This window comes from Alosa sapidissima, chromosome 21 (genome assembly GCF_018492685.1).
Source record: "Alosa sapidissima isolate fAloSap1 chromosome 21, fAloSap1.pri, whole genome shotgun sequence".
Classification (NCBI taxonomy): Eukaryota; Metazoa; Chordata; class Actinopteri; order Clupeiformes; family Clupeidae; genus Alosa; species Alosa sapidissima.
Genome location: NC_055977.1, coordinates 3316342 through 3342417, shown reverse-complemented (window position 1 = coordinate 3342417; position 26076 = coordinate 3316342). Strand labels below are relative to the sequence as shown.

Sequence of the window (26076 nt, the reverse complement as noted above, 5' to 3'; positions counted from 1 at the left end):
ATTATTAATAATAATGTTATTAATATTATTATTATTACTTTTGAACGCTTTGTGTTAACTAGCTTCATTCACTAGATATTTTTTTCGCCCTAGTTAGTTTTTCAGAAGGGAAGTGTTTTGCTGTGACACCCGGAAGTCTATTTGAAAGGGTTGCGCGTCGGCTGCAGAAGTCTGTTTAGAAAGCGGCAGATGGCGGGTATGGTATTATACACATTTTGTTTAGTGAACATGAAAACAGAACATCGTTTTGTTCCCCATGGTACTAATATGAGGGAATATACTTGTAGCACAAGGTTATGACAAGGAAAGCTTGCTTTCCGGCCAACGTTAGCTCGCCGGCTAGTGAACTGTCAGGGTTGTGTCTGTTTACATTCCGCATCAGTGGCATATTAGTCTTCCAGACAGCGTTCATGTGTGATATGAAACCAGTTCCGCAACATAGACTTAACGCTGCATGTTGTGATATAAAGTAACATTAACTTACTGCCAGTATTGTGTCACTAACAACTCGATTAGTTGTAGAACTATTTTGTTGTGAGAAACGACGTTGTCATAACTTGCCAGCTCATGCCCATGGATAGATACAGCATAGCATATAGCCCCATATGCAACAGACGACCTCTACCACAGGATATAATACAAACGTATCATGGCCTTCCCCCCCCCCCCCCCAGTTAGACACCCGATGAGGACATGAGCCTGCCTCGCAAACGCAAGGCCGGCACTTTGAAGCCCGGTTCCATCCGAACCAAGAGCCTGAGATCAGCGGAGGGTGAGTGTGGAACCGTTCTGCCGGCAGATGAGTGTGGAACCGTTTTGCCTGCAGATGTTCTGCCACAAACTCCCACACACAGAGCGCAGAGCTCTAAAGTGGCCAAAGAGGGGGTGTCAGAAGGCCAGCTGTGGAGGCGTTCCCCGAGGCTACAGGGCCTCAGTCCAGCATCCTTTCCTGAAGGTGTGTGTGTGTGTACTTTGGTGTTGAGGGGGACTGGGGTTCTGCATAACCATATGCAAACTCTCTCTCTCTCTCTCTCTCTCTCTCTCTCTCTCTCTCTCTCTCTCTCTCTCTGTCTGTGTGTGTGTGTTTGTGTGTGTGTGTGTGTGTGTGTGTAGGTCTAACACAGATTGACCGTGACCATGCTGAGGGTCCAAGTGAAGGAGAGGCTGAGGGACAGGAGGCTGAGCAGGCCTTGGTCATCACTCTGGATGAGTGTGAGTGTGTGTGTAGTGTGATGTTTTTGAGTGAATGTTTGTATGTGTGTGTGTGTGTGTGTGTGTGTGTGTAGTGTGATGTTTGTGAGTGAATGTTTGTGTGTGTGTGTGTGAGAGAGAGAGTTTGTATTGCAGTGTGTGTGTGTGTGTATTGTGGTGTGTGTTGAGTTTGGTTGGTGTGTGTGTGTGAGTTTGTATTGTAGTGTGTGTGTGTGTGTTGTGTGAGTATTAATGTATTGTGGTGTGTGTGTGTGTTTGTGAGTTTGTATTTTGGTGTGTGTGTGAGTTTGTGTGTATTGTGGTGTGTGTGTGTGTTTGTGTATATTGTGGTGTGTGTGTATTGTGGTGTGTGTGTGTGTGTGTGTATTGTGGTGTGTGTGTGTATTGTGGTGTGTGTGTGTATTGTGGTGTGTGTGTGTCTGATCTCCTCTATGCCCCTCTGTTGACAGCTGAAGGACATGGGAGAGGTCGTCGGAGTGGCAGGAGGAAGGGAGGGGGGAGGAGGAGGAGAGCCAACGATCCCCTGGAGGAGGAGACGCAGGTGCAGGAGGAGCAGGAGGAGGGGGGGGGGGAGGAGGAGGAGCAGGAGGAGGTGCAACCAGAGCTGCAAATCGACCGCGAGCTGGACCGCGATCTGGAGAACAAATCCCGCCAGCACAGACTGACCTCCGCCAATGTCCGCAGCATCATCCATGTTAGTCCCTCATTCCTGGATTAAGATTAACTATAACCCAAACACTCACACTCCTGGATTAAGATTAACTGTATCCCAAACACACACACTCCTGGATTAAGATTAATTCCAACCCAAACACTCACACTCCTGGATTAAGATTAACTGTAACCCAAACACTCACACTCCTGGATTAAGATTAATTGTAACACTGACATTCCCGGATTAGGATGAACTGTGTCCCAAACACTCCCACTCCTGATTAAGATTAATTGTAACCCAAACACTGACATTCCCGTATTAGGATGAACTGTATCCCAAACACTCACATTCCTGGATTAAGATTAATTGTATCCCAAACACTTACATTCCTGGATGAGGATTATCTGTAACCCAAACACTTACATTCCTGGTTTAGGATTAGAATTAGCATCCTGTCTGATGTTATTGCTTAGGCTAATGTGCTATGTTTATAGAATTTGTTTATTTTATGCTTACAACTCAAGGTCAGAGGTCAGACCAATTGGGAACCACTGATTTAGTTTATAGACCTCACTTCATGAACATCTCTCAGTCTCCAGGCAACCACACACACATACACACACACACACACACACACACACACACACACACACACACACACACACCACTGATTTAGTTTATAGACCTCACTTCATGAACATCTCTCAGTCTCCAGGCCAGAGACGTAAGGCCTTCAAGCAGTTAAAGGGTCACTGCCTGATCTGCCTGCTAGCCGTTGGGTTAGGGTTGGGGTTCAGTTCTCTTATGTACAGTCCAGTAAGAAATGACCTCTGACTTTAGCCTTCTGTTCACAGGAAGTCATCACAAACGAGCATGTGGTTGCCATGATGAAAGCTGCCATCAATGAGACTGAGCCTGTACCTGTGTTTGTGAGTGGGAGTGCCTCATTCCTGTCTCCCAGTGTGTGTGTGATCAATGTCTCTCCTGGTGTTTTTGTGTGTGTGTGTGTGTGTGTGTGTGTGTGTGTGTGTGATCAATGTCTCTCCATCATGAAGGCCTTCTACACTTCAGCGGTTGAGAGTGTTCTAACTGGTAGCATCATCACCTGGTATGGGAACTCCACAGTTAGAGATTGTAGTACTCTGCAGAGAGTAGAGCGCTCAGCTGAACGTACTATAAGAACTCAACTCCCTGCTCTACAAGATATCTATTCCAGAAGAGTACTCCTAAGAGCCCAAAAGATTCTGAAGGACTCTTCTCATCCTAACAATGGATTATTCCTTCCGCTGAAATCAAGAAGACACCTATGTAGTCACAAAGCCAGAACTGAGAGACTCAGGAGAAGTTTTTATCCCCAGGCCATCCGAACTCTGAACTCACACTATACTGACTTTGCACACATTCACTCCTCAGCACCCTCAAACATTTCCCAACTCTGAACTCACACTATACTGACTTTGCACTCATTCACTCCTCAGCACTCATGACCCCCCCCCCCACACACACACACACCCACACACACCTACAAGACTTTTAGCACTTTTACATCCCTCTCCCTATGCTACAGACCTTTTATTTATTTTCTTATTTCATCACACGTCAAAACACACACACACACACACACATATCTGACTTTCTCCAACTTTTGCACACTTTTTATTTATTATTTTTGATTTCTCCTCCATCTACCCATGTCCTTGATTGCCTAGCCTTTCTGCCCCCCCCCCCCCCCCCCCCCCCCACATACACAGCACATTGTCTTCAGGATCTTCTCCAACACACATCCTCTACATACTTACAGCACACTGCCCCCACCTACCCACCTACACACTACACACACACACACACACACACACAGTCACTGCTCCACTCCCCTCCCGCCCACACACACATCTTCACTGTCATCACTCACATACATTACATACAGTACTCTGCTTGCATACCCCCCTACATACACAGCACATTATTTCATCAGGAAGCTTCTCCAACACACATCCCCAACATACTTACAGCACACTGCCCCCCCCCCCCAATACACAGCACATTGTCTCATGAGGAAGCTTCTCCAACACACATATTGCACACTGCCCTCTCCCCACATACACAGCACACTATCCCATCTCCCCTGTCATCCCCCCAACACACACACCAAGACCCCTGGCAGTTGGGTTAGCCCCTTGAGCCGTGGATCTGCCCAAGGTTTCTTCCTTGGTAAGGGAGTTTTTCCTTGCCCCTGTTGCTCTTGGGTGCTCCTTGTTGGTGCCCCCCACCCAATCCCAATCCTCCCCCACCTTTTTTATGCAGCCCTTGCCACTTAATCTACTAAACCCCTCTTCTACTGCATTTTTTACCCCCCCCCCCCCCCCCATTAATGCACAAATAGGCTGACACCAGACATAATTTCACTGCATTTCTTACTTCCAGTAACTATATGCATGTGACAATAAACTTCCTTGTATCCTTGTATCCTTGTATCCTGGTGTGTGTGTGCGCGTGTATTTTTGATCAGTTTCTCTACCTCTGTGTGTGACAGGAGCCGAAGATGACTCGCTCCAAGCTGAAGGAGGTGGTAGAGAGAGGAGTGGTGAGTGTCTGCCTGGCCAGGGCCCAGGAGTTTTGTGTGTGTGTGTGTGTGTGTCCACAGTAATCTACTGAACAGTAACCCTAGTAGTAGGCCACCCTGTCTCCTTAATGTTTTGTTTTTAAGAACCTATTTGTGTATGTGTGTGTTTATGGGTGTGTGCTCAGTTAAATGTATGATGGTCTTCTACTTGACTTTGAAGATGGATTATATCTTTTAGGTCATTCCTACATGGAACATCTCACCAATCAAAAAACCCAGTGAAGCAAAGGTAACAGTCACTTAATGTGCCAGCTAGTCCCTGTGCTGCCCTGTCTGCACTCTGGTCATGTAGTGTGGCCTTGTCTGGTAATGCTGTTGGATGTGTGGCCTTGTCTGGTAATGCTGTTGGATCTTTGGCCTTGTCTGGTAATGCTGTTAGATGTGTTGCTGTTTTCTTGTCTGGTAATGCTGTTGGATGTTTGGCCTTGTCTGGTAATGCTGTTGGATGTGTTGCTGTTTTCTTGTCTGGTAATGCTGTTGGATGTTTGGCCTTGTCTGGTAATGCTGTTGGATGTGTTGCTGTTTTCTTGTCTGGTAATGCTGTTGGATGTGTTGTTGTTTTCTTGTCTGGTAATGCTGTTGGATGTGTTGTTGTTTTCTTGTCTGGTAATGCTGTTGGATGCGTTGCTGTTTTCTTGTCTGGTAATGCTGTTGGATGTGTTTCTTGTCTGCAAATGTTGGGTGTGCTCTCTGGTGTGAAGGCTCCCCAGTTTGTGGACATTCCCCTGGAGGAGGAAGACTCATCAGATGAGGAGTACTGTCCTGACGATGATGATGAAGATGAAACTGCTGAGGAGGTGAGTGAGTGTGATTGTGTGTGTGCATGTGTGTGTTTGTGTGTGAGAGTGTGTGTGTGTGTGTGTGTGTGCGCATGTGTGTGGTTGTGTGAGAGTCTCTCTTGGGCTCATGTTCATATAATGAAGAAATAATTGCTGTGTGTGTGTGTGTGTGTTCCAGACGCTACTGGAGAGTGACTTGGAGAGTACTGCCTCATCCCCGCGTGGCAGCAGAAGTATTCACAGAGTTCACGACGAAGACAGAAGCAGTGGCTCTCACCAGGTACTCCATCACACACACATACACACACACTCACACACACACACAAACACACACACACACACACACACAGTCATGCTGTTGCACCGTCCTCACTGGTGTAATGACCTCCCTGTGACCTGCTGTAGTTGTCTCGGAGGTCGGGGCATGTGAGGGTGGAGGTCGTTCCCATGGGCCCCCCTCCCCCTCCGCAGCCAGCCCCTGGACCGCCCGCACCCCCTCGGCCCAGCCGAGAGAGCAGCTTCATGGAGAAGCTCCACGCTGTGGACGAGGAGCTGGCCTTCAGCTCACACTGCATAGAGCCCTACCAGGTGACCGCACCCAACACACACCTGCACCCTGTACCCAACACAGCACTGACCTCTACCCAACACTCACCTGCACCTACCCAACACAGCCAGCCCTCACCTGCACCCAACACAGCACTCACCTGTACCCAACACAGCCCTCACCTGTACCCAACACCTGTACCCAACACAGCCCTCACCTGGTACCCAACACCTGCACCCAACACAGCACTCACCTGTACCCAACACAGCACTCACCTGTACCCAACACAGCCCTCACCTGTACCCAACACCTGCACCCAACACAGCACTCACCTGTACCCAACACAGCACTCACCTGTACCCAACACAGCCCTCACCTGTACCCAACACCTGTACCCAACACAGCCCTCACCTGTACCCAGGGGTGTAGTGGGCGTTGGACGCGGGGGAACGCCGCCCCCCCACTTCTTGGAGCATTGTTTTGAGCATTTTAATAAGCATTTAGTAATATAACAAGTGTTGTTACCAGTGATAACAACGCATCACACAAACGTCTCCAATTAGGCCTCTGTCATAAAATTCGTTACAAGAATGACCGTCATGCTGTAGCACTCCACCATGCGTAAAGACATTAAAAAAACTACGCAGCTCGTCGTTCCGCTTTACCCGAAAGTAGCTAGAAAGTGGCTAGAAAACCATAGATTATACTGCCTGTATCCGAAATTAGCAAGCATCTTCATGGCCCACTGTTGCAATTCCTTCGTTTGTGTTTTGCAGAAAGCAGGTAGGCTAATCCAGTGGTCAAAATGACACGATAAGCATGTGTGAGTAATACGAGTGATTTTTACCGAGGAGCTCCAATATAAGTGATAAGGCTATTTAACCATAAGCAATGACCCAACGGTGAACCTGAACAACTTTAGGAAAAACTTACTATTGGTGCAGCTACTTTCATCCAAACAAAAACTTTTCAAATGACTGGCACTTGCCTGCCCAGTGTTCTTTCTGTTATTGTTTTGTTTTGTTTTATTGACTGTGCACCTCTGCATTTTAATCATTCACAATGACATTCATATGACGCCCCCTCAAATTGAGCTGGCCACACAGCGTGTTGAATGCGTGTGAATCCTGCTTGTGCTATTGAAGTTGTGTGTATTGAATTGTGTGAATGAAGCCATGCCGCGGCATGTTATGCGTCAAGATTAGACAACGCTATATATAGGCTACTCTACATTATGGTTTGTCTCTTTATTGTATGATACAACAAAATAAATAGGTTACAGACCATATAGACTTTGGTGGAAAAGTGTAGTTTGACATTAGGCTACTGTACATTTTGAAGCTAATCCATGTCATTTAATCATTCCATGTCATTTAATGTCATTTTTTTTAAATTCGGTTTCATGTTCATGAAAGCTGGTAAAAATTTGGCCTTGGCCTTACGCACCGATGTATGTGGAGGTGCGAGTGTGACAGTTTTTGCAATGATGTCATACAATAGCGTCCCCCCACTTTAAAAAATCCCCACTACACCACTGCCTGTACCCAACACCTGTACCCAACACAGCCCTCACCTGTACCCAACACAGCCCACACCTGTACCCAACACAGCCCTCACCTGCACCAAACACAGCCCACACCTGTACCCTCTACCCAACACAGCCCACACCTGTACCCAACACAGCCCACACCTCTACCCAACACAGCCCACACCTGTACCCAACACCTCTACCCAACACAGCCCTCACCTGTACCCAACACAGCCCTCACCTGTACCCAACACAGCCCTTACCTCTACCCAACACAGCACTCACCTGTACCCAACACAGCACACACAACTGTACCCAACACAGCCCACAACTGTACCCAACACAGCACACACCTGCACCCACTACCCAACACAACCCACACCTGTACCCAACACCTCTACCCAACACAGCCCACACCTGTACCCAACACTGACCTGTACTGTGTGTTCCTCTCAGACACTGGGTGGTGGCGGGGCAGAGGGTGTGATGGCGTTCCGCACGCGCTCCAAGCGGCCCCTGAGAGACGTCCCCTTAGAGGAGCTGGAGGCGGAGCTGCGTGCGCCGGATTTCACCCCTGACCTCTACGACATGTTCTCCGCTCATGAGGACCGGGAGTGGACACACTGGCTGCAAGGACTCATGAGTTCCATGAGCAACGAGGGTAAGGGAGTGGAGCTGTGGCATAAACAACAAGAATAACACTGGGGCTACACTGGACATGCAACTGAAGCGATCCATAGTGTATGCTGCAACAATTAGCTACAATTAGCTTCCATAGTGTATGCTGCAACAATTAGCTACAATTAGCTTCCATAGTGTAGCGTATGCTGCAACAATTAGCTACAATTAGCTTCCATAGTGTAGCGTATGCTGCAACAATTAGCTTCCATAGCGTATGCTGCAACAATTAGCTACAATTAGCTTCCATAGCATATGCTGCAACAGTTAACTACAATTAGCTTCCATAGTGTAGCGTATGCTACAATAATTAACTACAATTAGCTTCCGTAGTGTACGGTATGCTGCAACAATTAGCTACAATTATCTTCTGTAGCGTATGCTGCAGCAATTAGCCTCCACAGTAGTCAATGGAACTGGCTACACCAGATCTGAGCGCAGCGAGCAGATTCGTAAAACAGTCCTCTAAAACAATTTTTACACACTTACGCATTTTTACACACAAGGTTGCAGAGCTCTGGCATGTACAACAAAGGTAAGGTAGGGGTGGGGCCCAGAGTGTAGGGCTGCAGCAACTTGAGTTAGGTAAAACAGATTGTTTTTGTTTGTTTTTTTGTACCGATAGTACTCGGTGACCTCGAGAAACGGAGATCTATGTGAAAATTCGCTGAAATTCCCCTTTAATTTATGGTCCAAGCGACAAATGTCGCTCAGCAGAATATGATGTAAAAAAGACTTTGTGTCTGCTAGGGTGTTGCAGAGCTTGTCACATACATCAAACAAATTGAAACAACATTTTTTCTGAAGTGATGTTTGTCGTCCTGACCATACATTAGGACATTAGGACATCTGATCAGAATATATAACGTCTGTGAAAAAGTCCGTTGGAATGAACAGTGTGTTCTGTGCTGCAGAGGAAGTTGACGATGACGACGACCCGGAGTATAACTTCCTGGCCGACACTGATGAGCCCCGACGTGGAGGACTACAGGAACGACCGCGCCGTACGCATCACCAGTGAGTACGCCTGCCACCTCCCCCTCTGCCTTTCTGTCTGTCTGTCTGTCTGTCTGTCTGTCCATACACGTCACTAGTGAGTATGCCTGCTGGTGTCCATACCCGCTGGTGCCCATACGCGTCACTAGTGAGTATGCTCGCTGGTGCCCATACGCGTCACTAGTGAGTATGCCGGCTGGTGCCCATACGCGGTGTCCATAAGCGTCACTAGTGAGTATGCTCGCTGTCTGGTCTCCATAATCGTCACTAGTGAGTATGTCCGCTAGTGAGTATGCCCACTGGTGAGTATGCCCGCTAGTGAGTATGCCCGCTGGTGAGTATGCCCGCTGGTGAGTATGCCCGCTAGTGAGTATGCCTGCTAGTGAGTATGCCCGCTGTCTGGTCTCCATAATCGTCACTAGTGAGTATGCCCGCTGGTGAGTATGCCTGCTAGTGAGTATGCCCGCTGGTGAGTATGCCCGCTGGTGAGTATGCCCGCTGGTGAGTATGCCCGCTGTCTGGTCTCCATAATCGTCACTGGTGAGTATGCCCGCTGGTGAGTATGCCCGCTGTCTTTCTCTGCATCTGTCTATCAGTCTGTCTGTGCGGAGGTTCTCTGGTTCTCTCTCTGATGTTGTCAAGGCAACAGGGAGGTTATGCTCCATCTGCGCTCTAATGTTCCTTTACTCTGATAATCTTTTTCATTTTTATAACCTTCTTCTCTCTCTCTCTCTCTCTCTCTCTCTCTCTCTTCCCCCCTTAGAAAAGGAGGTGAATGAGCTGATGGAGGAACTGTTTGAAACTGTGAGTAACACATGAGCACCTCTCTCTCCCTTTCTCTCTCTCTCTCCCTTTCTCTTTCTCTCTCTTCCTTAGGGGGCAGCCGTGGCCTAGTGGTTAGCGCTTCGGACTTGAGGGTTGCCGGTTCGAACCCCGACCAGTAGGCACCGCTGAATTGCCCTTGAGCAAGACAGGCACCTAACCCCTCACTGCTCCCCGAGTGCTGCTGTTGTTGCAGGCAGCTCACTGCGTCAGGATTAGTGTGTGCTTCACCTCACTGTGTGTACACTGTGTGCTGTGTGTGTTTCACTAATTCACGGATTGGGATAAATGCAGAGACCAAATTTCCCTCACGGGATCAAAAGAGTATATATATTTACTTATACTTACTCTCTGTCTCTCCCTTTCTCTCTTTCTCTCTCTCCCTCTCATTCCTCTTGGGAATCCTTAATCTGTTTTGTATTTCTCTCCTCCCCCTCTTCTTCTCCTCCTCCCCCTCCTCTCTTCTCCTCCCCCTCTCTTCTCCTCCTCCCCCTCTTCTCCTCCTCCCCCTCTTCTCCTCCCCCCCCCTCTTCTTCTCCTCCTCCCCCTCTTCTCCTCCTCCCCCTCTTCTCCTCCTCCCCCTCTTCTCCTCCCCCTCTTCTCCTCCTCCCCCTCTTCTTCTCCTCCTCCCCCTCTTCTCCTCCTCCCCCTCTTCTTCTCCTCCTCCCCCTTTTCTCCTCCCCCTCTTCTCCTCCTCCTCTTCTCCTCCTCCCCCTCTTCTTCTCCTCCTCCCCCTTTTCTCCTCCCCCTCTTCTCCTCCTCCCCCTCTTCTCCTCCTCCCCCTCTTCTCCTCCTCCTCCCCCTTTTCTCCTCCTCCCCCTCTTCTTCTCCTCCTCCCCCTTTTCTCCTCCCCCTCTTCTCCTCCTCCTCCTCCTCCTCCTCTCTTCTCCTCCTCCCCCTCTTCTCCTCCCCCTCTTCTCCTCCTCCCCCTCTTCTCCTCCTCCTCCCCCTCTTCTTCTCCTCCTCCCCCTTTTCTCCTCCCCCTCTTCTCCTCCTCCTCCTCCTCCTCTCTTCTCCTCCCCCTCTTCTCCTCCTCCTCCTCTCTTCTCCTCCCCCTCTTCTCCTCCTCCTCCTCCTCCTCCTCTCTTCTCCTCCTCCTCTCTTCTCCTCCCCCTCTTCTCCTCCCCCTCTCTTCTCCTCCTCCCCCTCTTCTTCTCCTCCTCCCCCTCTCTTCTCCTCTCAGTTCCAGGAGGACTTGGCTGTGCCGGAGGAAGAGGAGGTGCATGAGGAGGTAGAGGAAGAGGAGGAGAAGGAGGAGGACACGGTTCCTGCAGCGCCCCCTACTGTCAGCATCCTACACACTGTCCAGTAAGCCCTCATACACCTCATCTGAGTCACATATTTGTGTGTGTGTGTGTGCGTAGATATGAGAACCCTCTGACTGATGTTCTGAACAAGAGTCATCCTACACCTACATGTGTGTGTCTGTGTGTGTGTGTGTGTGTGTGTGTGTGTGTGTGCGCGCTTAGATATGAGAACCCTCTGACTGATGTTCTGAACAAGAGTCATCCTACACCTACATGAATGTGTGTGTGTGTGTGTGTGTGTAGATATGAGAACCCTCTGGCTGATGTTCTGAATGAGAGTTATCGTACGGTGAGGGAGCAACTGGCTGCTCTGCGTCGTCGGCGCGCCCTACTGGAGAGTCGTGGAATTGCATGGCCCCCTCCCAGCAGTGAGCCCCCACCACCCCCACTACTGCTCACACACACACAGAAACTCCACCTGCAGCAGCAGGTACAACAGGTGAGCACACATTCAACTTCTCCTCTAACCACATGCTTCTGTGCTGAATTACCCCTAGACTTGATCAATGAATCTGTGTGTGTGTGTGTGTGTGTGTGTGTGTGTGTGCGCGCTTGTGTGTGCGCTTGTGTGTGTGTGTGTGTGTGTGAGACAGCATGTCCAGCTCCTGACTCAGGTGATCATGCTGTGCAGCCCTGTGGACAGGCTTAAGACGGAGACCTCCACCGCCAGGCAGTTTCTAGTGAGAACAACACACACACACACACACACACACGCACACACACACCTATACAGAAAACACTCTGACAAACACACCTTGTGGACCTTGTGTGTGTGTGTCTGTGTTTCTGTGTGTGTGTGTGTCTGTGTTTCTGTGTGTGTGTGTCGTCTGTGTCTGTGTCTGTGTGTGTGTGCCTGTGTCTGTGTCTGTGTGTGTGTGCCTGTGTCTGTGTCTGTGTGTATGTATGTTTCCCAGTCGGAGCTGGAGGGCTTTGCCCAGAGAGGCGAGCAGGTGCGGCGATCTCAGGATCCGAGCTTCAGCAGCGTCTTCAGAGCCGCCAACCTGCAGGGGGCGCTGTGTCTGCTGGAGGAGCTCAGCCAGGCCAGCCTGCCCTCTACTCACCCAGGTACACACACACACACACACACACACACACACTCTACTCACCCAGGTACACACACACACCTAGGCCAGCCTGCCCTCTACTCACCCAGGTACACACACACACACACCCACTCTACTCACCCAGGTACACACACACACCTAGGCCAGCCTGCCCTCTACTCACCCAGGTACACACACACACACACACACACACCCACCCACTCTACTCACCCAGGTACACACCCACACACACACACACACACTCTACTCACCCAGGTACACACACACACACACACACACACACCCACTCTACTCACCCAGGTACACACACACACACACTCACTCTACTCACCCAGGTACACACACACACTCACACACACACATACCCACTCTACTCACCCAGGTACACACACACACACACACACACACACACCCACTCTACTCACCCAGGTACACACACACACACACCCACTCTACTCACCCAGGTACACACACACACACACACACACCCACTCTACTCACCCAGGTACACACACACACACACACTCTACCCACCCAGGTACACACACACACACTCTCTACTCACCCAAGTATACACACACTCTACACGCCCACTCACTCACACACACTCTACTCACCCCGGTACACACACACTCACTCACCCAGGTACACACACACTCCAGGGCTCTACACTAACATTTTTTTTCCAGGAGCACTTGTGCGCCCAAGTTAAAAAATGTAGGAGCACAGACAAAAATCTGGGCGCACAGTCAGTTCTGTACTTAACTTACACATAATCTAACATTATACTACAGCTAACAGTTAAACATGCCAGTGCACCAATTGCGAATATTAAGAATGACTGACAACATTTAGGCTACAGGAAACAGGATTTTAAAGATCAGTGCCTCTGTTCTATTTTCCTACATTTTGTTAATGTAAAATAATATAATACATTGCCATATTTGCATTTAGCCTGTATATCAAGTATCCTGCCAAATGTAGGCTAATTTATTTATTTGTGAATCCATCTGTAGCTAATATGCCAAATATGCCCATGGTGACCTATCTGACTGCATACTGCCTAATACTATTACTAAAACAGTCCATTTTCTCTTTCACAAAACCCAACATGGGCTATCAAGGATGTATATTTTTGTATCCTTTTATTATTTATTTGAAATATCTGCATTGATGGGGGCATTAGGCAAACGTTAGGCCTACTTTCGTTTTGCACTTCAGCTTGTATTCGGTGTAAACAAACAAGCATGCGTGGAAGCCTGGAGTTGTCAGTAGCGTTCTACCTTTGAATAAAATGGGAGTATTACAGGAGGCTACTTTTGTGCCTGTTCGCTACAGCTATATTTTGCATATTGCAGCCAATACGTCAACTGGGCTAAAAGGTATGTTAGGTTACCTTTCCTTCTCTCACTGCATTCTCAGAATCTCATCCTGTTCCTCCGATATCCAATGAATTCGGTGGATAGAAGAACTAATTTCTTCAATCTTTGCATCTTGGTTGGCTAGTCTAACTTTCCGCTTTTTCTGCGCGCTCTTGGATTTGATAGAAGCGACTACTAGCGAGTCACAACGCGAAACTGCTAACGTTGATGGGAGGTGTAGTTTTTATGCTGCATTCGTGACGTGATTCTATGGTTTGAACCAGTAATGTTTCTCGATGTTGTGGTGTATTTTGTAGACAAACACTGACATGGTTAGAAGTCATTCGCACCAGTGCGCCTAAATATTTTTTTGCACTCGCACGGCATCATTTTTACTCGCATGTGCGAGTGAAATGGGCGCACTGTAGAGCCCTGCACTCACACACACACTCTACTCACTCAGGTACACACACTACACACACTCTACACACTCAGGTACACACTCAGGTACACACACACTCACTACACACACTCAGGTACATACCAGGTGTGTGTGTGAGTGTTTCTGATGTTATATGGATGTTATGAGGAATCTGTTGTGTTTGTTTGTGTGTGTGTGTATGTGATGCATTCTGATTCATATTTGTGTTGTATGTTCTCATGCCTCATTATTTCTGTCTAATAGTGCCAAACAAGCCCACCAGTGGGCGGAGATTCCCCATACTCCCGCCCCACCTGGCCTGGCTGATGGCCACTCGTCCCGCCTTCATGTACCCAGAACTCCTCCCCCACGTCAGCCTTGACCCCGCCCACCACGCCTCCAGCACCAGCAAGATCAAGAGCTTCACCCTGGCGGAGGACTGGTAAACGCCCGCACGCATGCACGCACAGACACACACACACACACTCACACACACTAGCTAGCTGCATGCACGCACACACACACACACACAAGCTAGCTACATACACACTCATGAGGAAGACACATACACATTAAATACCCACACACATGCGCTAACATGCTTGAACATTAAATACCCACACACATGCGCTAACATGCACGAACATTAAATACCCACACATGCCCTAACATGCACGAACATACCCACACATGCGCTAACATGCACAAACATACCCACACATGCGCTAACATGCACAAACATTAAATATCCACGCACATGTGCTAACATACCCACACATGCGCTAACATGCACAAACATTAAATACCCACATGCGCTAACATGCACGAACATACCCACACATGCGCTAACATGCACGAACAGTAAATACCCACACATGCGCTAACATGCACGAACAGTAAATACCCACACACATGTGCTAACATACCCACACATGCGCTAACATGCGCTAACATACCCACACATGCGCTAACATGCACAAACAGTAAATACCCACACACATGTGCTAACATACCCACACATGCGCTAACATGCACGAACATACCCACACATGCGCTAACATGCACGAACATTAAATACCAACACATATGTGCCAACATGCACGAACATTAAATACCAACACATATGTGCCAACATGCACGAACATTAAATACCAACACATATGTGCCAACATGCACAAACATTAAATACCAACACATATGTGCCAACATGCACATATGTGCCAACATGCACAAACATTAAATACCCACATGCGCTAACATGCACAAACATTAAATACCAACACATATGTGCCAACATGCACAAACATTAAATACCCACACACATGCGCTAACATGCACAAACATTAAATACCCACATGCGCTAACATGCACGAACATACCCACACATGCGCTAACATGCACAAACATTAAATACCCACATGCGCTAACATGCACAAACAGTAAATACCCACAAACATGCGCTAACATGCACAAACATTAAATACCCACACACATGCGCTAACATGCACAAACATTAAATACCCACATGCGCTAACATGCACGAACATACCCACACATGCGCTAACATGCACAGACATTAAATACCCACACATGTGCTAACATGCACAAACATACCCACACATGCGCTAACATGCACAAACATACCCACACATGCGCTAACATGCATGAACATTAAATACCCACACATGCGCTAACATGCACAAACATACCCACACATGTGCTAACATACATGAACATTAAATACCCATGCACATGCGCTAACATGCACAAACATACCCACACATGTGCTAACATGCATGAACATTAAATACCCACGCACATGCGCTAACATACCCACACATGCACTAAAATGCACAAACATACCCACACACATGCGCTAACATGTACAAACATTAAAGGAGAATTCGGGTACTTTACAATTGGGGCTCTATTTTTACATTTCAGGTAGGGACCAAAACAGTAGGGGTATTTGCATTGGAGGGACTTTTTGTGGTTCCTATGACTGCCGTTCCTATAACTATTTTAGCTCCTACTCCGCGGATGAGAATCGGTGTGGTTTGGAACTAGCATGCTAGCGTAAAGCACATTAAATTGTCTCTGCGTATGAAACGCGCTGCTATATAAATAGACTTTCGTTGCCTTCTCTGTGTATGAAACGCTGCTATATAAATAGACTTGCCTTGCCTTGTCTGTGCGTATGAAACACGATGCTATATAAATAGACTTGCCTTGTCTCTGCGTATAAAACGCGCTGCTATATAAATAGACTTGCCTTGTCTCTGCGTATAAAACGCGTTGCTATATCAATAGACTTGCCTTGCCTTGTCTCTGCGTATGAAACGCGCTGCTATGTAAATAGACTTGCCTTGTCTCTGCATATGAAATGCGCTGCTATATAAATAGACTTGCCTTGCCTTGTCTCTGTGTATGAAACGCTGCTATATAAATAGACTTGCCTTGCCTTGTCTCTGCGTATGAAACGCGCTGCTTTATAAATAGACTTGCCTTGCCTCTGCGTTTGAAACGTGCTGCTATATAAATAGACTTGCGTTGCCTTGTCTCTGCATTTGAAACATGCTGCTATATAAATAGACTTGTGTTGCCTTGTCTCTGCATTTGAAACGTGCTGCTATATAAATAGACTTGCCTTGCCTCTGCGTTTGAAACGTGCTGCTATATAAATAGACTTGCGTTGCCTTGTCTCTGCATTTGAAACATGCTGCTATATAAATAGACTTGCGTTGCCTTGTCTCTGCATTTGAAACGTGCTGCTATATAAATAGACTTGCCTTGCCTCTGCGTATGAAACGCGCTGCTATATAAATAGACTTGCCTTGTCTCTGCGTATGAAACGCGCTGCTATATAAATAGACTTGCGTTGCCTTGTCTCCCTCTACAGCCTGATCGTTCTTGGCCACAAGCACTTCAGTGGGACTGCCCGGCCTCTCAAGATGGCCGCCCACTACCTGCTTGCTGCAAAGACAGTCACTGAGATCAACAAACATGTTTACGACGTCAGCCACCGCCTGCCCAACCACGTCGTCACGGTAAAGTGCATCCTGCAATATCGCCATGACAACTAACAGGCCCAAGTGCTTAAAGCACAGCTTCATATCGTGCATTACCTGTGTGGGGTTCCCATCATGCATCTGGTGTGTGAGACTAACATTCCCATCATGCATTTCCTCTCAGTCTTATTTCCAGCAGAAGAAAGTTCCCAGCATGCCACAGCCCTGCCGCCAAGTGGAACCGTCAGACCGGCGCCCTCCGGTGGAGAAAGATGAGAACACCATGCCACTGTGGCTCTGGGTAAGAGAGAGATGATAGCCATGTAGTATCTTTCAGATGAATTGTACTCATCTAGTGCCATTAAGGCCATTATTATTATCCTAAGTGTTTAGTCAGAATAACGTAGAGTAAACAGTCGTAATTAGATAGATAGATAGATAGATAGATAGATAGATAGATAGATAGATAGATACTTTATTGATCCCCAGGGGAAATTCAAGGTCTCAGTAGCATACATACAACACACACACATTCACTAACAGCAGAAAAAGTAATTAAAAGTATATAATATAAAAACACAACTAAGCAATAAGGACAATAGAAGATAAAGAATATACTAAATATACTAAAATACAAATTATACTAACTAACACTTAATCTAAATCAATTCTAAAAACAGTATCCACATAGTGGTGATTAATCAATCAAGAGGCGCTTGCAATGACTGAGGCAGGGACTGAGCCTGTGATTCTCTGTGCATAGTAAAGTAAGGTAAGGTGCTCTGTGTGAGTGAGTGTCATGGTGATAGTGCAAATGAGTAAGTCCAACAGTGCAAGAATAAAGTCTATATATATATATATATATATATATATATAACTATTTTAAGAAAAGGTATAAGTGTGGCCACAGTTCGGCTGTGGCATGGAGGGAGGGGTTATGCATATGTGCTAATATAGCACGCAAACAGTGAGGCAGAAAGACAGTGGTAAAAAGTGGCTAGTGGACAGACAGTATCCAAACATGGAGGGGGTGAAGAGGCAGACAGACTATGCAGAGAAGTCTATCTCTCCTCTTCCCTTAAGTGAAGCATTGAACAGTTCAATGGCCCTGGGGACAAATGACTTCCTCAGTCTGTCTGTCAATGTAATTAGTCTGTCTGTCAATTAGTCAATGTAAGGTAGGTAGTCAGGGTTACCTAGCGACTGTACTTAGCTTGCCAGCTAGCCAGTGTATGATAGCTAGTTATGCAGCTAACCACTGTGTTGTACAGTACAATCATTGTGTGCTTGCTCTCCTTCCACAGAAAAGCCTGCAGGCCATCTATAAGGCAGTGCAGCACCACGCTGGCCACCAGGGGGGGCTATCTGGGGAGTTGGCCCCGAGAAGCAGCCCTGCAGAAGGGGAAGTCCTGTCCAGTGAGCCCCCCGCGTCCTCCAGCTGCCCCAAAACCCTCCTGCCCCCGCCACCCCCACGGCCGTACAGCTTCCCCCCTGGCACGCGATACCCCGCCAGCCGGCCTGAGAGGCTCGTGATGCAGCCGAGTGGGCTCAAGTGGGTGCCCTCCCCCCCCAGGCCCAGGGCCTGCCAGTCCAAACCCCGCCGCCCACAGCGCCGTCAGCGCCTCTTCACCGCCACCTGGAGGCAGGAGGGAAAACTGCAGCCCATTCAGCCAGCTCCCTCTCCAAGCCTGACCCCCCCAACCCCCAGGGCGCTGGCAGGGAGAGGAGCAACGGTGTGTGTGAGGGGTCGGGGTGGGCCGGTGTGTGTGAGGGGTCGAGGCGGATCGGTGTGTGTGAGGGCTCGAGGTGGATCGGTGTGTGTGACTGGTCAAGGAGGGCCGTTGGTGGGCAGCATCACCCCTACACTGGGGCTCGGAGGGTTGATCTTAAACCTGCCAGTCTCAGCACCTTTAGTCTGCCCCACCCCTCCAGCCATGCCTCCTGCACTGGGATTGGCTCCCCTAGCTCCCCGAGCCACCCCATTGGGCAAGAGCGTGGTCAGTCAGCACTGCAGCACCCTGATGGGACTGCACAAGCTGCCGACATTCCCATCAGCCCACAGCGTTACCCAGGTGCCTCAGCTGGTGCTGGTGCCCTCCGGCCTGCTGCTTCCCAACCCCACGCCGTTGCCCCTGGCAACCGCTGCCAAAGCCCAGGCCAGAACGCTCAGGAGGAGCAACCAATCACAGAAGGAGGTGCAGGGGGAGGTCTGGCACGTCCCCACAGAGGAGGCGCAAGGAACTGTGAGAATGGAGCCACAGGCTATAGGAGGAGCAGGAGGAGGTGCAGGAGGAGGAGGGCCATCGGAGAAGAGAACTATTGTGCCTGAGGAAGAGGAGGCGGAGGAAGAGGAGGGGCAGAGAGAGGAAGAGGAGGTGGAGGAAGAGGAGGGGTATGGGTCTGGAGAAGGAGACGAAGGGCCCTTCCTGATGCTCTCTGAATCCTCAGGAAGTCCCACCCCCAGCCTCAGCAGCTGCACTGATGCCATGGTTACAGAGATTGACAGGGAGGACAGCCACTCTGAGGCCACTGAGGGACGGACAGAAGAGGACGCTGGAAACAGGCGGACACAGAAGGAAGGTGACGACGGCGACGGCAAGGCCGAGAGAGATGAGGTGATGAATGTTCTAGAAACGATGTCCTCTGCATCTGAAGAGTCCGTGTTATCTGTGCCAGAGTTGCAGGTTAGACCACCGGACGTCACGTCACGTCATGTGACACTCCCATCAAGCCATCAAGCCATGGACCTCATCTCATCCCGGCCTCATGCAGCTACAGCTGATGTCTGTTCTTCAGTCACTGCACTGCAACATCATTCACACAGTCACTGTACTGCAACATCATTCACACAGTCACTGTACTGCAACATCATTCACACAGTCACCGCACTGCAACATTCTTCACACATAATCACTACACTGCAACATCTTTCACATGCAGTTTCTCAGTATGTTTACATGACACTTGGAAAAAAAACTAATTATTGTGTTAGTCTGACCAAAACCAAACTTTTTAAATGCAGGTAAACATGTTAGTCCGACTGAAAAAGGACAAAATCAAAGTTATTTTAGCCGGACTAACACACCCACGTAATGTGACAGAAGGCTGAATAACTCCTGCATGTATATGCTCAGTCGGACTCAAATTAGTATACGCACTCAGAGCATACCTGCCCTTTAGATAGCACTACAGTTGGCCATGTCTTCAGCCTTTTTAGCTTGGTTAGCAAGCTAACTACCTAAGCCTTATGCCACAACGAAATTACATCCCTCAGAATGTCCATATGTAAATGTTCAGCTATTTAACTATGTTACTCTAATGATACGAAGTTCGCTAGTTAGCAAGCTAATGAAGCAAATGTGGAATGTGTTGGTGGGGAGCAGATCGCCATCTAGAATAGGGGATTAAGACATGCACAAGCTACTCCGGTAAATAAAGCGATTCCCCTCCCGTGCGTGTATACTCGGACAAGGACAATAGTCCAATCAAATCACCTAGCCGAGCGATAACTCTAGCTCGACTTAACCGTGCATGTTAACGTACTGACTGCACTGCAACATCATTCACATTGTCACTGCACTGCCACATCACATATATGTGTGTGTGTCACTACTGTAAAGTGTGTGTTTGTATCAGTAATGAAGGCTGTGTGCCAGTACTTCTGGTCTGAAATGAGGTGTGTGTGTGTGTGTGTGTGTGTGTGTGTGTGTGTGTGTGTCAGTACTTGTCAGGCATATGTGTGTACTAAAATGAGGTGTGTGTGTGTGTGTGTGTGTCAGTACTTGTCAGGCATATGTGTGTACTGAAATGAGGTGTGTGTGTGTGTGTGTGTCAGTACTTGTCAGGCATATGTGTGTACTGAAATGAGGTGTGTGTGTGTGTGTGTGTTACCAGGAGACCATAGAGAGACTGTCATGGCTTGCCTGGGAGGGAAGATGTGATGCAGAGAAGAGATCAGGAGAGGAGAAGAGTCTGAAGAAAACGAGCTCTGCATCAGGTACATCTCAAAGCAGCTGCAACACACACACACACACACACACACACACACACACAGTGGGAAATGGGGAACTTTGGCAGGCGTTGCTTATGCTATGTGGGGAGATGAGAGCGTCGACAGCCTACGCTGCACTGTCTCTATTTTTAGTTAACTCCTACTTAAAAATGTTATGAGTCATTGTTTACGTTTATGAACATTGTTGTTATGAGTCATTGTTTACGTTTATGAACATTGTCACAAAACCAGGCACAGATGTTAGAAGGCACTGTGCCAACCATATGTCCCCTCTCTCCAGTCCTTGACCCAGATGGGGAGAGAGCGCCCTCGTCTGGTGACAAGTGGACTGCTGCGCGGGAGGTTAGTTTTGAGGAGGCACCCGTGCCGTTGTCTGAGGATGCTGGCGTCAATGACGACCCACAGAAGGATGCTGGCATCGATGACGACCCACGGAAGGATGCTGGCATCGATGACGACCCACGGAAGGAGACTAAGGAAGTGGCGTTTGCACAGGCCTACCTGGAGAAGGTAAGTGTAGCCCTTAACCTGAGCACTGTTTCATGGGATGAGTGTGATGTGGAAGTGTGTGTGTGTGGAAGTATGTTGTGTATTACATTAGCCAGGCCATTAATTAAGTTTCCCTCAGGAAAAAAACAATATTTTTTTCAAATTTGAATTAGCTCTGGCTGCACACACTAGCTCCTATGGTGCCACACCACAGAGGGCTGACCTCTGGCTTCATGACCTCTGCATGACCTCTGGCTTCATGACCTCTGGCTTCCCTTCCACAGGTGCGCGAGGCTCTCCAGGTGGTTCCTGGGAAGGTGGAGGAGTTCCTGGGGGTGCTGAACGTGTTTGAGCGGGAGCCCGAGGGCCGTACGCCCGTGGAGCTGTACCAGCGACTGCGACCGCTGCTCCAGCACTGGCCCGAGCTGCTGCAGGACTTCGCTGCCTTCCTGCAACCGGAGCAGGCCCACCAGTGTGGTCTGGTACGCACACATACATCACACGTATACGAGCACAAACAAAACAGCCAAGACGCGTCACTTACACAGCAGATATACAGTCAGAACAAACACTCGAACACACAAACACTCGAACACACAAACACTCGAACACACAAACACTCGAACAAACAAACACTCGAACACACAAACACTTGAACAAACAAACACACAAACACTCGAACACACTCGAACACAACACACAAATTCCCACATAAACCTGTGAGGGACCACACTCATGTAGACTCTTTCTCTTTCTCTTTCTCTTTCTCTTTCTCTCTCTCTCTCTTCTCTTCTCTTCTCTTCTCTTCTCTTCTCTCTCTCTCTCTCTCTCTCTCTCTCTCTCTCTCTCTCTCTCTCTCTGTTTCTTTCCTGTCCCTGCTCCCCTGCAGTTAGTGGAGCAGCAGGCGTTCGAGCGTAGTCGGCGATTCCTCCGGCAGCTCGAGTTGAGTTTTGGAGAGAGCTCCACCCTCTATCGCAAGGTGGTGAAGATTCTGAGAGGAGGCACTAACCACGGTGGCATTGTAGAGGTAAAGAAACAGAACTGCTAGCCTAGCTATTGCTGGCTAGCTATCAGTTATCCGCATCTCTGCTCGTTCAGAAGAAAAGAAATAGGATTGCTAGCCTAGCTATTGAAAAAGGACTGATTGCCTAACTATCAGCTAACCTGTCTATTCAAACAGAAGTAGAGAAACTGCTAGCTATCTAGCTAATATCAGCTAGCTTACCTGCTCATTTAAATAGAGGCAGAGAGACAGGGCTGTTAGCATAGGTATTTCTGGCTAATACCAGTTAACTGAACTATTATAACTATACTGTAACTTATTTCTACTCAAGTGGATTCACTCATGTGTTTATTTAATCGTTTTCTTATCATTGGCTGCCTCTGTCTTTTAGGTCAAAGCTCAAATATCCACTCTGTTGGGAAGCCACAGCCACTTGTTGGAGGAATTCTGGGTATTTTTCCACCAGCTCTACCCACAGGTCTCAGAGTCTCCTCAGTTGGAGGAAAAGAAGTGCCCGAACGCCGAGGCTGAACACCAGGACAACCAGCCAATCACATCTCTCATCCATGCACAAGAAGAGGACCATCGTAACAGCCGGCCCCGCAGTTTGGGAAGGAGGAAGCGCCTAGTGTTCCCAGACACGCTGGTGAGTGTGAGAGAGCTGATTGGTGTGTGAGAGAGCTGATGTAGAGTGTGAGAGAGCTGATTGGTGTTTGTCAGGCTGGAGGGGAATGGGGCCAGTTCTTAAGGGCCATTCACACCAAGAGTGATAACTATAACGATAACAGCAAAAAACGTATTGATCTAAGTAAACATGAATGACAACAGGAAGAACGATATCGTTGGGGATCACTTTCAGAGCGATTTTGAGAACAATAAAAAGCTGATAGCCAATCATAATCCATCAATTTTTTAGACATCACATTGATCAACATGAGGAAGAGACTTTCCTTATTGTTGGTCAGAGTGGACACTCATAACGTTCTAGTTACAGTTATCTTGCTAGTTATCGTTCCTCGTGTGAACAGCCCTTAACCATTAAACTTGCCACAGGACACAGGCAACACCAGAGAAAGGCTCCCAGCCCAGCAGAGCCTGCTTCAGGACGCGGAGAACGCAGCTTCCGACCCAGAGATCGTGTGCGCCAAGAACATTTCCCTCATGCCCAGCGGGGAGAGGGTGGTCCTCTGGACCCGGTAAGTGCCCTCAAGAGACACCGGCCTCCACCGTGCAGCGCATATACAACATAGTAGTAATAATAATAATAAGTTTTATTTATATAGCGCCTTTCTCAGACTCAAGGTCACTTTACAAAGTCAACACAAACAGAGCAAGACAACACAAAAACAAACAGTAAATCAGTACCTTTCTGATCACCCCAAACTAGTGGTTCTAGAAGTGGGTCCAGTCTCCGGACCTCTGGTCCACAGAATAACATGCTATTTAATGCATATCTGGAGATTGGGACCATTTGGAGCAATACAACAAGCATGTTGTTTCCACTACTCACCCACATTAGCTTTGGGCCAATAGAAACTCTGATACGACACATCAGGTCAATCTGTCATCACTCACTCCATTTAAAGGTGCTCTAAGCGATGTTACGTGGTTTCTAAGCTAAAACATTTTGTATGACGTACAGCAAACATCACCTCACCATCCGCCAGCTGCCTGTTCCCTGAATACACTGTAAAAAAAATGCGGTCTCTGTGGACAGTCCAGGCTTCAAAAACAACTTGGTCCACTCTGTACCATAAAAACATAAACTGTTCCAGCCAATCACGATGAGATGCACGTTTAGGAGAGTTTCAATTACACAGGAGGGAAGGGGACAGAGTAGCGATCTAGCTCTCTGTTTTGATTAAACGTCAACAGAAGTGATGTTACCCAACATCGCTTAGAGCACCTTTAAGGTGCACCAAATCATTCCTGGTGCGGCTTAGCTTGGCATATTAGCCAGCTAGCTAGCAAGTATGGGGAAATATTAGGGTCAGTCTATATTGTAATTTACTGTAAAAGTCTAAATGCTGTCAGGTTGAGTCCAACTGCACATAGGTCATGTGACTTTTGCGTTTTGCTTTCCTGTGGGACAGGGAGGCGGACCGCGCCATCCTGACTGCCTGTCAGCAGAAAGGGGCCAATCAGAAGACGTTTAGTGCTGTCTCCGCCCAGTTGGGCAACAAGACAGCCAACGAGGTAATTTAACACCTGGATTGAGAATTAGTTCATATTGCACTGTGAACTCTGACTATTTGTTTTACGGCTCATAGTACGGAAGTCAGACTCCAGCTTTATTTTACTAGCAGGAGAGAATCACTGCGGGGATGTCCTGGGATAGTTCCACTGATGGAATGTCTCTCGTCCAATCTGTTAGTAATAAATAGTAATAAAAAAGATTGTAGAGCGGAACTCTGTTCTAGAATCTTTGGTTTGAACAGACCTTACTGACGTATAATTTGTTTTTTAAACATATTTTCAGGTGTGTTCACGGTTCCATGACCTGATGAGATTGTTCCACACATCGTCCAAACAGCGCTCAAGTGAGAGTGACAGCGACACTGACACTGACACCTCCTCCAGCTCAAAAGACGAACCGGACTAAACAGAACCAACTTAGCACTGCAGCTGTCGTACCTGACCGGCACCAAGCTAGTGGTCCAGCTCTGGGTCCAGATGAAGAGGCTGGAACCCGTCCGTGGTCTGTGGACCTCTCTCTGATTCTGACCAATCATCTGACGTCTCTCCCTGTGTGGCTGGCCAATCAGAGCCAGATCTCTGAGATTGATATGAGTGCTGCTTTCGATGAGGGCCACAGAACAGAAAACTGAAGTGGTTATTTATTTACATATTTATTTATTTATGCTGTCTTAATGTCTAAGGTGCCTCATCTCCTCTCCTGGGTAATGTTGGTTGCGGACGAAGCAGCATTTTCACATGATGTTATAGTCATGCTGAGGCAGTCAGCCGGCCGTACATAAATGTACGTGTGTTATTAAATATATTGTACAGTGTACAGTATGATTTTAAAAAGTATGAGCATTGTTTGTATTGTCAGAGAAATGTTGTTGATTTGCCTAATTAAAAATGTTGCACAGCATTTTGAAGATTTTTTTGTAAGTATTGTATTTTCTTTATTGTAATGAGCTGTGATTGTTTCTAAACAGCTTTAATCAAAAGTCACCAGTACTACGCCTAATGAAGATCTGTGTTTACTTATTTGGCGTACTGCTGGACTACAATGGATAAAATCATAGACTGTTCTATATATATACAGTCTATGGATTAAATCAAGGCTTTAGGCAGATATGCGAGCAATGAGACCCCTAGTTAAGTTTAGGATCGAGGCCACGAAGACTGCTAATATTAAAATATTACACTCCAAACAACTATTGCATAGCATGTAACACCACAACTGTTGACATGCAACCCTCCGGTGTTGATTTATTACATAATAGTCCTACTGGTCTTCTTGAAAACCTGTAAATGCCGTCCTAACGGTGGTCGCACTGCTGCGTTTGACTGACAAAGACACCGCCCAGTGTTAAGCTTACATCTAAGCAACAGTGTGTGT

General features: G+C 47.8%; 1 protein-coding gene across 1 annotated transcript; it reads left to right on the top strand.

The window, feature by feature from the left end:
* Positions 1-111: 111 nt before the first annotated feature.
* Positions 112-25611, top strand: gon4la (gon-4 like a). The gene is given in 30 exon segments (XM_042076015.1): positions 112-196; positions 675-955; positions 1114-1212; positions 1662-1906; positions 2722-2796; positions 4401-4451; positions 4669-4719; positions 5192-5287; positions 5448-5549; positions 5675-5857; positions 7801-8005; positions 8937-8992; positions 8994-9039; positions 9782-9822; positions 11024-11148; positions 11391-11586; positions 11741-11827; positions 12062-12212; positions 14258-14435; positions 16893-17040; positions 17186-17302; positions 18306-19685; positions 20896-20998; positions 21294-21523; positions 21787-21984; positions 22392-22529; positions 22897-23151; positions 23559-23701; positions 24599-24701; positions 24985-25611. Coding segments are annotated over 29 exon segments (5187 nt in total). The 5' UTR covers positions 112-196; positions 675-693; the 3' UTR covers positions 25108-25611.
* The last annotated feature ends 465 nt before the right edge of the window (positions 25612-26076 follow it).